This window comes from Brachyistius frenatus, unplaced genomic scaffold, assembly GCF_029030835.1.
Source record: "Brachyistius frenatus isolate BFR_SWC_R1_liver_20210118 unplaced genomic scaffold, ASM2903083v1 Contig_288, whole genome shotgun sequence".
Lineage (NCBI taxonomy): Eukaryota > Metazoa > Chordata > Actinopteri > Embiotocidae > Brachyistius > Brachyistius frenatus.
This window is the reverse complement of record NW_027210887.1, coordinates 265001-278632: the sequence shown is the minus strand read 5'-3', so window position 1 is coordinate 278632 and position 13632 is coordinate 265001. Positions and strand designations below refer to the sequence as shown.

Here is a 13632-nt window from a genome sequence, read left to right as displayed (position 1 = left end):
AAATAATATAATAAAGGGTTAAAAAAAATATGATGTAACAAGTATTTGTGTATGTTGCAGTTTCTTGGCTGTAAAATGAGCAGTTTCTATAAAAGGCTTCTGCTTTAATGGCAAATACTTACATTTCGTTGTCACAGAGATACACGCTTGGTGCACTTTGATGTCGGCACCATAAACGCTAAAGTCAATAAAGGAAGTCATGTAATAGGGTAGAAAGACTAACAACGTCTGTTGGTTGGTTGGATGAACAAACACACACAGGAGGCTCGTGCTCAAGTCTGTGCAAAAGCAAAAATCAAAAGTACTTTCACGCAGGAAACAAGTGTTTGACTCCGTCAGAAAGCAAAAGTCAACATGAATTTATTTTAAGAAACGAAAGTAAGTAAACTTACTTAAAATATTTAACTTACTGCATGTACGTAAACTTACGTGACATATACACAATGTTACGTAAAAGTATTTATTTTAACCCAAAACTGCGATCTTTTCCAATTTGTGTACCTACACCTGACCGAACTGTGACCGTGTCACATTTAACTCAGACCACAATTTTTCCCTGAATCTAACCACATGGTTTTTGGTCCTTAAACCTAAAGGCACCCTGTCAGACGCCACAGGACACCTCGTGTGGGTCTGAGACACCAGACGCGTTACAAAACGTCAGTATTTCGCGCCCAGGGATGAGAACATGTTGAATTCATACATTTCAACCTCAAGTGATATCACAGTAAAAATGATTTCTAAAATCATCAGGTCAGGATGAATGTTGGTCAAGTGAGAACCAAAGTGATGCTGGTCTTTTTGACTTTGTATAAATGATTTGGGAATGCAGAGGTACTGAACAACATTGAAGAATATTACAAGATGAAAACCTTCACACAACAAGACTAAGTCAAGGAGGGGGCGTGTCTTTAAAGCCTCAACAGGTGTGCTTTAAAAAAACAAAATAGTCATTCAAATCAGTGAATCCTGCTGACATACAAACACGTTAGTTGAGTCTTGTCATAAACAAAAGAGCATCTTCTGAGTTTACTTGAAGAACTGGAAAATTTGCACAAATGTACCTTTTTGCAAACTCTCTCTTGGATTTGCAAGGTTTCCATTTTCACAATATTAGCTATGAACAAATATTATCATTGTTAAAGTTTCCTTTCACTGTCAAATGAACAATTTACTCATAATTCGATGGTCATTTTTTCAGTGTTAATGTATTCTAATGATTATGATAATGGTTCCAAAGTTACATGTATTTTATGCTAATAGCATTCAGTGAAAGCAGAGAGTATATCAGGTCGCACATTATTTAGGCCCGCCTGTTACATTTCAGTTGTAATATAAACGCTCCGTGGCTTTCAGCTTTCAGGACTGTAACGATAATATATTATGCAATGATTAGATTGTCCTGATCCTTTATCAGTTTATCTGTCTTGTTTATGCAAATCGTGTTGCTGTCAGCATTTGACTTTCATGACCGGAACAAGCCGTTGTCACTCTTGTCTGCCGGTACATTTTCCTCATCTGCCGAGGTGTTTACAGAGAGCTTCAGTCAGAAAGAGCTATTTACAGCGAGTGAGATCACAGACATTACTTAATCTAATTATTTGTCCTCAGCAATAAAAATAAAAGCACAAATTGCTTTCTTGCTTGTCCTGGTTGCAGTTTGCAAGCTATTGGAGAGTCGTTCTTGTTCGTAATACTGACTAGAAGCAACCAAGCAATAATTTAATGAATCACATTTTGTGACATCATCTCGTTGAATTGTTTATATGTTTGACCATTAAAACAATAAATAGAGAAATATATATATATTTAGGCAGAGATGGATCAATGTCCAACATAAAACACACAAAGCAACAAATCTCTTTAATAAATTACACAACAAAGCACAATGACTTCATTCTAAAACAACATATTACCATATTTATCATACAGATGGACCAGCTTTAGTTGATGGACCAGATGAGGGTTTAATAGCTCAAGAAAGAGCATTTCCTCTCATTAGTCCAAATACACAGATCATGTTGGGGCATAAATGAGTCCTTGGATCTTTTACTCTTGATTTTACTGCATCTGTGACAGCACCAAGGGGACACTGGTCAGACTCATCCTATTGGGTGTGAGCAGGGAGAGCTCAGACTTCTGTTTCCTTCTTCAACACCTCAGTGAAAGAACACCGTGCCAGCAATAATCGGTGTTGACTGAATGATGACTCTTGTCATTGTTTATTAGAAAGATGGAAATTCAGCTGTGACCACAATGTGCACACAACATCAAAATCTGAACTGTACAAAACATCCCTGATCACAATTTTCTGTGATATCATTTCTGTAACACTGTCTGTAATGGTTTGAAATGGAGGAAGGAAAAAGGAAAAGCCAGACAAAAGGCTGTAAATCAGCTGAAAGGTGCTTCCTGCCAGGTGGTCAGCTCTATTTATTTTTCTGCCCTACCACTCTTAGAAAGCTTGTTTCTTTTTAGACACAATGAGGCTTTGCTCTATTAACAGACAGCCAAAGTGCATCAATTAGCATATAGAGGCAGACCTCTATTAAGCTTTGTGGTTTCTCTCATTTTCACTAAGCACATGTACCTCATCATTTAGGTACATAAATAGATCCTCGGTTCCTGTGAGTAGTTTCTGTGATTCCTGTCCAGATGAACAATGGAAAGATTTTTGACACCTTTCCCGTAAGGTAAATGTGCCTCTGATAACTCAGATGCACGTGATTAGTATTCATGTCTAATTTTCTTTGCTTTATCAATGCTATACACACTCAACCTCTGAGTTATCAGGCTGTGATTGAGTACAATTAACATGCAATAAGATAACATAAATGTATGTTTGCTGATGCTGTCATGCAAAGTCTCATCCATTTGCGAGCCTTCCGTGACCTGTTTAACATGACAGGAGTGAGAGCCCACAGAGCTAACCTGATTTCATACAAATCAGGTTGTATCCCAGATCTAAAGCACCGCTGTCCCTGCTGTCAGTGGCTACCCAACTCAGAGTGTCCGTCGAGAGCATCTCTGATCTAACTAACTGCATATCTAGGACGAACCACCCTCTCCTCTCTGTTTAACCTTTTAGAAGGACACCTGATGCCACATGATGGCACCTGTTTGCTGGGAATAGCTTCCACCCACTGTGCAATGAAAGGAGGCTATACGAGAAGCTCCAGCCAGAAACCTACAATGTACATGAACTAATCCCAAACAGAAAGACTGTTGAATACACTGATGCTTGTGAGAGAGACTGTGTCTCAGTACCATCTGGTCTGTGAGGCAACAGAGAGTTGGTGCTTTTTCTTCAAACTGCACTCACTTGTCAGAAACATCTGACAAATTAAATGCTGCGCTCAGAAATTTTGCACACTTAAAATTGGTTTTCATGCCAATAATCCCTGAAGACATTTCATTAAAATCAATAGAAAATCAAGGTTTTTTTTTGTTTGTTATTTTGCTCTTTATTTTTCAGCAGCGAAACCATGTATGTTTTGTATTAATCTGATAATTTGGAGGAGGCTTTGTGTTAACATTTTCTACACTTTCCAAGGCCACTAAAACTCATATCTGACACATGTTGTTATTTTTCTGATCATTTCCACGTTAAACTGCTTCCAGACTCGGACGCAGCTTAGTATGTGTCACAGAGACAGAAATGGTCACTAATGCAATTCATCATCTTATCGATCTTTCTTTAACTTCATTGCTCTGATGCAGCACGGTGTGTTATCTGGAGTGAGTCACATCCCTCGGACAGGAAGCAAAATAAATCAATTCCACAACCACAACTTCCAAAGCAGAGGCCAACTGGACATTTTGTCAAAAGGGATGCTGACTTTGGTGCTATTGGATGAAGTGTTGATGTTAACTTCCCACGGACTGATATGTGAACATTTCTTTTCTTTTTTGTTTTTTTACAATTGTTACAGGGTTTTCCCAGGTTTACCATGGATCCAACCTCAGAAGTGTATGAAGACTCCCATGTACATGTAGTTCAATGGGTAATTTTTTTTTTAGCATAAAGCTCAATATTTTGCTGTCACAGCTTGTTTTAAACTCTTTAGCACTTAAATCCCATTGAGATTAGTGCCCTGCAAGGAAGTATGTTAATTTCTATATTTGACATCCTGACACAGTTTTACAAATTTAAATTGTTAGAACAGTTAGAATTAGGAAAATGCTTATTCACTTTCTTGCTTTGACTTAGATGAGAATATTATTACAACTCACATACCTGTATAGCAAATATGAAGCTGACCTGGCAGTTGGTTAGCTTAACATAGAATAAAAGTTCAAAATGGGGAAACAGCGAGCCTGGCTATGTCCAAATGTAACAAAATCTACCCAAGCGGTCTGAACCAAGACCCTTAACACTGTCTAAGAGGCAAAGAGTACAGTACAGTGTGTGTGAGCTTGGTGTCTACCACCTACTGTTGCCTGTTACGTCTGTTTTTTAACGTGCTGTGTTTTTTTGCAAATGTCTTTCTGCTCAGTTTAGATGTCTCTATTGAGTTATACTTCATATTTACATAAAGACATTCTCTGCTGTGTGCTTTCTCGTCAAAAGTAAATACTGTCATGCAGTAAACATTTGGCCCAAGAGATGCATTCTCTTTTTACAATCACCAACTTTTTTTAACCTGAAATGAAAATCAGCTACGGGGTCACTTTCTGCTCACAACTACACCTGATCACACCCACCGCTGCCTTGTAAACAGCGAGCGCGATGAGTGAATTTGAATGGCAAAAGGGATGTAAGACAAGAATGGAAAAACATTTCAACCTTTTTCAGTGTTTGTGTGGACTTTTCTTTGAACAAAGGACTGAGGCTGAACCTACGCAATATGGAAACCTGGTGAGGACATGCGTGGGGACGGAAAAGGTTTACGGTTACAGAAACCTACAAGAGAATACACCTTAAATCCACCGTGTGTCTCATTACATCATTCACCGAACTACTATGTTAAATTGTGGTTATTAAATGGACTGAGGAGCCTTTCTCCTTGATGATATCTCATTAGCAGACTGTCAGCTTGACTCACTCCCCTCCGCTCCTCCTCCCACCCCTCTTTTCTTCCTTCACTCCACCAGCAGGCACTGACATTTGTATAATGAATGTGGTTCATTTTCAGATGGCTGCCCAATTAGGTGTGGGACACTGTGAGCTGTGGAAAAAGTTTAGTGGTATTTGTATAAATTTAATATTCTCTTGCAAAAGACCCGTGTTAATTACATTTTATCTCTGCAGGAATAAGGAATATTGATAAGTCTTTAAATTCCATAATTGAACTGCGCAGAGTAAAAGCAGAGCGTTATTTTCACATCACAAGCGCAGCCCACATGGAGCCAGCAGCTGATACAAATTCAAAAACATTGATGCTTCACACATTTGATCAAACTGACAGCACAGAAGAGCTAAACAATCAGCACAGTTTCAAGGTGGACACTCAACATTAATGTCACCAATTCACTATTCAATCTAATGTGAATTATGGTCACGATCTCCCCCTCCGTCCCTGAATCACCTCAGTAATATTGGCTACTGAAGTGGTTTTGCAGAATACTATGATGTCACAGTGACTGTGACCTTTGACCTTTTGGAAATAAAATGTCATCACTTCATCCATTTATCCATTTAGACATTTGTGTGATTTTCTTTCATGATCACAGTAAGAATTCTTGAGTTATGGCCATAAACGTGTTATGAGAGGTCACAGTAAGCACAGTGACCTTTGACCTGTGACCCCCAAAATTGTCCAAGTGAATATTTGTGCCAAATTTAAAGAAATTCTTTTGTAGCATCTTGCGTTCATTAGACTGGGTGACGGACGGATACACGTACAGACTGACAACCTGGAATCTTAAACCGTTCAGCTGCAGCTATCACTGCAGCAGAGGCATGAACATTTAAATTAATCTCATAAGGTGCAGCTCAACAGTTTGGTAAATACACGTATTATTGTTTTAGGCCCGGTAGGTGGAGTTTGATACCTTCAGGCTATCTTTTCCATCTTTTTTCAGTGTTTGAGTTCAACTAAGCTACCTGGCGGCTGGTTGTATAACTGAATATTTAGTTCCCCCAATGTGACACTATTTTGTTGCTTTAAGTGTTGCAACTAAAACAATTGTTGTTTCTACTAATGACAACAGAAAACTGCAGAGCACAAGACTATTATCTGAAGGAAGCATTCCTTGCTAAGGTTATGAAATATAAGCCAAAGACATGCTCTCTGTGTTTGTGAATGAACACATACTTCCTGTGTTTACCTTTAGTAATTCTGGGTAATGTCTTTAAATTAGGGGTGGCAGGGATGTAATGAGAAAAGCTCAGATGCTGCCAAGGAGCAGTTAGGTTAGGTTAGGTTAGGTTAGGTTAGGTTAGGTTAGGTTAGGTTAGGTTAGGTTAGGTTAGGTTAGGTTAGGTTAGGTTAGGTTAGGTTAGGTTAGGTAGTTACTTTATTAATCTTCGAGGGGAAATTTTTTCAATTCAGTTATTGGCATTTGTGAAATGTACTGGACACGCTGCATTTTGTATCCTCACAGGGAACAAGAGAAGAAACATAATAAATCAAACAGTTTACAGCAGAGTTTTGTATAAGTCATTGTTTATGTTCAGGTGGTTATTAATTATGTACATATACAACATTTACATAAATAAATCTCAGAGTCTGTGTGTGTATTCTTCTACATCTTTACCATGGACCATTTTGAGTTTCAGAGTGGCAGAAGTTTTATTTTTAGTTGGCCTTTTTTCTTAAAATGAAGTAAAACAGTTTAAACTTCATTCAAACGTCAAAATAATAATCAGGTTTTATTAAGATAAAGTCAATGGTGGTGTTTCATGTAGTGGTTAAAATCAAAGTTGAGGCTTAGAGGGTCTCGATGTCTCAGACTGCCTGCTGTAGTAAAGTCATGTGCTCTTGTGCACGTGTGTAAACCAGATGGTTTGTAATACAAACAAAAAGTATTTTCTGTGTTTTTCCTATCAATCACTTATTTTTCAGTTTAGACAAAAACAAATCAATTGGCTTTGGATGTGGATGTGTGTGTGTGGGTGTATCAACCAGATTTTTAAACTGACAGCAATAACTCTGACATCAGCATATCCAGTATAGTTCATCCTAATCCCCAAAATAAACAGACTAGAGAGTGCATTATATTTCCAGTGCTGTCCTTGCAGTGTGGAGGAAGCCTGCAGATAAGATGCTATCTATGAGATGAACAACAGAGCACGTTGTGTTTCCTGTGTCATTGCTTTGGACTGGGCATGGTGTGTGTGTGTGTGTGTGTGTGTGTGTGTGTGTGTGTGTGTGTGTGTGTGTGTGTGTGTGTGTGTGTGTGTGTGTGTGTGTGTGTGTGTGTGTGTGTGTGTGTGTGTGTGTGTGTGTGTGTGTGTGTGTGTGTGTGTGTGGACACCAATATAATAATTTTGTTATTCAGTATGTTGTATCATGTTTTCCATTGGAAAGTATATGACTTTATGACAAATGGAGCTTCAAAGTGTTTAAAGCTTAACTTTTTAATAATGTTTATTTTAAAGTGCCCCCTTTTTGAAACCCTATTATTTTTTCTAAAATCTGAAATTTTCCCAATCACCACTAGATTCTGTTCATGTTGACATGCATCTTGTATTGTAGCTATTATGTCATGGTAGGATCTACGGTACGTTAAACATATCAAAATTTCTTTATTCCTTCTTTCTCTTTTATCATTCTATTAGTTTCACATAACCACCTTTAAACATTGTAGTATGCATGTTTTAGTTATATGCTTTAAAAAAAAAAAAAAACCACATAGCTACATACCCTGTTTAATTTGCATGTATTAAAATGTCATGAGGTAGAGGGTGCACATCTTAGTGTGGAAACTCTTTTTTGTGTTTGAATAATGCCTCCCTTGTAGTAGGCTCCCTTCAAACCCTGTCAGACAGAATGGAGCCTTTACTACACGTGCTGGTACAGTAAAAAAACTAACATTTGACAACTAGTATTAGAGAGTGCATTTTGAAAATGATGTATTAATGTTGATATTCTATAGGCCTACAAACTCATATGACAAATTATGTACACTTATATTTATAAAATTTCAATTAAATTAAATTGATATAGGCTAAATGTGCCAAATCACAACAAAAGTGACTTGAAATAGTAAACACCTTCTAATCGAACCTTAAGACATCATAGATAGATGTAGACTCCCAACAGCATATTCCTCCATTACCTGAAAACAGTGATAACAAGCTAGTAAGCTTCAGGTGCTTTGGGCTCGGACCCCTGCTGTGAATTCATGGTTCACTGATGTGCCTCTGAGGGATAGACAAACAAGAAAACAAAGTCTTACTGCACATCATTTAGCCACTATATAACCCTAAAATATCTGTATCTGCTGTGTGACCTTATGGTCAAGCTAATTAAGCATACACTCTTCTGCAAACTTACAACAAAAATGAATTTATTCCAGGCAGAAAATGAAAATCCAGTTAAGAAGTATGATAAAGAAGCTTAATCAGATCCCTGGGTTACCTTTAGCTTCCTCTAAAACACAGTTAACAACCACAATGTGTGACCTAAAATGGGGCAGTGACCAGGGAGAGAAACCAGTCGTTCATTCTAAAAATACAATCTCAGACCCCGGCTGGTGGACGGGTTGTGGTGCACAGTCCTCTTTCTTTCTCTCTGCTGTGGCTCAGAAGGAAGTGGTCTGTCACATCATAAACAACTCCTGTGTGATCATGATCCAAGCAGTGAGTTACCATTCATGCCCAGCCTCACCGCATGCTCACTGTTTAGCCATGGTGTGCCAAGCGACTGGAGATTTATGTGCTAGTTGGTTTGTTTGACTGGGAAGAGCTTAAAAGGAGAAGCATGATGGGTGTAAGTAAAGGAATCCGAACAAATGCACACATGTACAATAGTTTACACAGCCACTCCTTGTTTCGGACTGGATAGTTGACCTGAGGCATGGTTAAAGTCTTTTTAGTCAACAACCGATGGCCCTTTCTACAAGATCACTAAATGAAATTAGATCAAAGCGATGATTTTTAGAGCAACCATATGATTTGGGCCACAGGTCCCAAGATAGAAAGGAGGCCTAGAAAAGCTACACGGTTTCTGTTAAGGAATGACCCTCATGAAAATATCAATTCAAGGCAGATGCTTCTCTCAAAGTCTGAGCCAGTGGTCACTTGTCAATATGTCTCAATAGTGGTTATTTTTGTCAGGGCGCTGCCAGGAAGATGACACCGCTTTCTCTCAGGAACATAGAATTGACGCTTTTTTGAGCAGTAGCCAGGAGTATAATTCATTAGAGACCCAATATAATGAGCCAGCATAGACAAAGGGTCCAATTTCCACCGTGTCCTCTTTCCCCTGGGAGCTGTGATCATAATGACAGTGCTGTTTGTTGCCTTGTTTCATGCTGAATCATGATTGCACAGCCACAGGCCCTCGTTCTTTCTTTTCTCACCTCTCCTCTCTCCCTTCGGTATCTGGAAAAATGACAACATCAACTCTTCCTGCAGTTTATGTCACTTGCATGAGATAAGTGTGATTAATTTTATTTCTTTCTTTCACCCACCTATAATAAGGACAACATGAGGTGACTACGATCCGTCGTCGTCTTATTTTTTTTCATGCCTCTTGCAGCAGCAGAGACCGTAAACAACAAGGGTGCTGGTTTGCTTTCAGCCAACTTGCCATTTAAATGGTAACCAAGTTAAAGTGGAGTCAAATTAAAAGGCCAACACTGATAAGCTGCAGTTCATACATCAACAGGGCTTCTTGTTTGTGACCGCATTCCTCAAATGAATCTTGAAGACATGTAGTGAGAGGCTATTATTAGGCGTCCCGTAAACATTAAAACAAACCCGATTATAACCTCATGTGAATTGATCAAGTGGAAACAAATAAGGTCATTTTTGCATTTGTGTTTTATTTTCTTCACTGATATGTGCTCTGTCCATTAGCCCTTACTTTATAGTGGCATATATTCCTCTTGTTTGTCTCCAGCTGATGGAGCACTCAGCAGTCGTTTTAGTGTTGAGTGAACCACTCAAGCACATTGGTTTATAATTTTTTCATGTACACTTGCATTTTTATGATAATAGACTATTATTGCTACATAATGGGTTTTTGTGTTCAAGCCTCCGTGGAGCCACAGTAATTCAGCTTTCTTCTCTGTTAGGGTTTATGTTATTAATGTTTTTAATTTGTGACTGTAAAGTAATCCATAATGAAAAAGTATTGTGTTTTTTTCATATTACACTTTAATATTACATCACACGTACACAAATATCACAATTTATTATTAGGACGTTCATTTATCAACTAGCAAATAAAAACCACAACAGGGTCTATCCCATAATAATTAAATGAGTTACAATACAATGAAATCCATTATTTATTACGTACAAACAGAATGTATAGGGTTTAAAAATATTCATGAAATATTAAAAAAAGTTATGCTATAGGTTGTAATTTAGATGAAAGGTCTGTTGAAAGTACAGCTTCATAGATTATTTTACTTGTGAATGAAGAATTTTATCATAATTATAAAGATTATTATCAAACAGTTGTTCAAATGGTTTTGAATGTAATTCTATACAAGTGATTGACAAACACACCGTTCGTAAAAATGAATGAAGTAATGCAAGAAATATAAATAAATATAAAAATTAAAGCTTGTAACGTGAATAACAGAAAAAGGATCATAATCGATGAGTAAGAAAGAGATTTAATAAATCTGACGTCAAAGTTAATGGATACGACAAGTATTACGTCAGAGGATATTCTCTTCCTCTATTGGACAGAATATTTACCTACTGCGTTCTGATTGGCTAGCGCTGTGAGTTGAAAGGTCAGCTGGTTTGGTAACGTGTATGTTGTGTAGCTAGCTGGAGAGATGTGTGTTATCTGATCGTTTCTGTAACTGCTTCCTCTTTCAGACTAACGGAACAAAACAACAGCGCACGGACGAGTTATCGCGTCTTTATTTAATCTGTCCGGAACCTTTGTTCTTGTGTTTTGAGCGGTGACAACCTGGGCATGCTAGTGTTAGCTGTGTAGCCTCCTAGCTTCACAGCCAGCTGATCGGAATGAGCTCCGTCGGTGCTTCAACCAGAATCCTGGGTTCGACCCAAACCAGAATCCTGGGTTCGACCCAAACCAGACTCCTGGGTTCGACCCAAACATCAACCAGACTCCTGGGTTGGACCCAAACATCAACCAGACTCCTGGGTTGGACCCAAACATCAACCAGACTCCTGGGTTCGACCCAAACACCATCCAGACTCCTGGGTTGGACCCAAACACCATCCAGACTCCTGGGTTCGACCCAAACATCAACCAGACTCCTGGGTTCGACCCAAACATCAACCAGACTCCTGGGTTCGACCCAAACACCATCCAGACTCCTGGGTTCGACCCAAACATCAACCAGACTCCTGGGTTCGACCCAAACACCATCCAGACTCCTGGGTTCGACCCAAACATCAACCAGACTCCTGGGTTCGACCCAAACAGACTCCTGGGTTCGATCCAGACTCCTGGGTTCGACCCAAACATCAACCAGACTCCTGGGTTCGACCCAAACATCAACCAGACTCCTGGGTTCGACCCAAACACCATCCAGACTCCTGGGTTCGACCCAAACATCAACCAGACTCCTGGGTTCGACCCAAACATCAACCAGACTCCTGGGTTCGACCCAAACATCATCCAGACTCCTGGGTTCGACCCAAACCAGACTCCTGGGTTGGACCCAAACATCAACCAGACTCCTGGGTTCGACCCAAACACCATCCAGACTCCTGGGTTCGACCCAAACATCAACCAGACTCCTGGGTTCGACCCAAACACCATCCAGACTCCTGGGTTCGACCCAAACATCAACCAGACTCCTGGGTTCGACCCAAACATCAACCAGACTCCTGAGTTCCTGCGGTTCTCCTCCACGGCTGCAGAGCCGCATGTCCGCCTGGGTTCTTCATCGCTACGGAACTCATGAAGCTCTGAGGTTCACTGAAGACGTCTCCGTGTCTCTGAGTTCAGCCAGCGAGCTGCTGATTAAAGTCATGGCGGCGGGTCTGAACCCTCTGGACGTGTCGATGAGAGGTCAGTCTGAACTCACTTCACTTTATTAACTCCTACAGGAACAAATATTCACCACAAGTGAAGCACGCAAAGATCATCAGTGATTTACAGTTGAGTTTTTAATTCCAGGTGGTTATGGAGCTGGATTACTGAAGTTTAAACGGGATCCAGTGTCTCTGATGGGCGGCGACGCAGAGTTTCCTGTCATCCTGGGCCGTGATGTGTCTGGTGTGGTGGTGGACTGTGGACCTGAGGTCACCCACTTCTCTCCAGGAGACGAGGTGGGTTCACACCGATGTTGGACATCATCTGGAGATGATGTTGGACAGTGGCTGTAAAGTATAATCTCTGGACATGATGTTGGACAGTGGCTGTAAAGTATAATCTCTGGACATGATGTTGGACAGTGGCTGTAAAGTATAATCTCTGGACATGATGTTGGACAGTGGCTGTAAAGTATAATCTCTGGACATGATGTTGGACAGTGGCTGTAAAATATAATCTCTGGAGATGGATGTTGGACAGTGGCTGTAAAGTATAATCTCTGGACATGATGTTGGACAGTGGCTGTAAAATATAATCTCTGGACATGATGTTGGACAGTGGCTGTAAAGTATAATCTCTGGACATGATGTTGGACAGTGGCTGTAAAATATCATCTCTGGACATGATGTTGGACAGTGGCTGTAAAATTAAATCTCTGGACATGATGTTGGACAGTGGCTGTAAAGTATAATCTCTGGACATGATGTTGGACAGTGGCTGTAAAATATCATCTCTGGACATGATGTTGGACAGTGGTTGTAAAGTATAATCTCTGGACATGATGTTGGACAGTGGCTGTAAAGTATAATCTCTGAACATGATGTTGGACAGTGGCTGTAAAATATAATCTCTGGACATGATGTTGGACAGTGGCTGCAAAATATCATCTCTGGACATGATGTTGGACAGTGGCTGTAAAATATCATCTCTGGACATGATGTTGGACAGTGGCTGTAAAGTATAATCTCTGGACATGATGTTGGACAGTGGCTGTAAAGTATAATCTCTGGACATGATGTTGGACAGTGGCTGCAAAATATCATCTCTGGACATGATGTTGGACAGTGGCTGTAAAATATCATCTCTGGACATGATGTTGGACAGTGGCTGCAAAATATCATCTCTGGACATGATGTTGGACAGTGGCTGTAAAATATCATCTCTGGACATGATGTTGGACAGTGGCTGTAAAGTATAATCTCTGAACATGATGTTGGACAGTGGCTGTAAAGTATAATCTCTGGACATGATGTTGGACAGTGGCTGTAAAATATCATCTCTGGACATGATGTTGGACAGTGGCTGTAAAATATCATCTCTGGACATGATGTTGGACAGTGGCTGTAAAATATCATCTCTGGACATGATGTTGGACAGTGGCTGTAAAATATAATCTCTGGACATGATGTTGGACAGTGGCTGTAAAGTATAATCTCTGGACATGATGTTGGACAGTGGCTGTAAAATATAATCTCTGGACATGATGTTGGACAGT

The 13632-nt window shown here is 39.7% G+C and overlaps 1 protein-coding gene across 1 annotated transcript in view; it reads left to right on the top strand.

Moving 5' to 3' along the window:
* Positions 1 to 11541: 11541 nt before the first annotated feature.
* The window catches only part of LOC138635052 (reticulon-4-interacting protein 1 homolog, mitochondrial-like), a 12026-nt gene continuing 9935 nt past the window's right edge, over positions 11542 to 13632 (top strand). The window contains exons 1-2 of the mRNA XM_069722359.1: positions 11542 to 12113; positions 12222 to 12373. Of these exons, the coding sequence (XP_069578460.1) occupies positions 11969 to 12113; positions 12222 to 12373 (297 nt within the window). The 5' untranslated portion in view covers positions 11542 to 11968. The remainder of the gene's footprint in view (positions 12114 to 12221; positions 12374 to 13632) is intronic.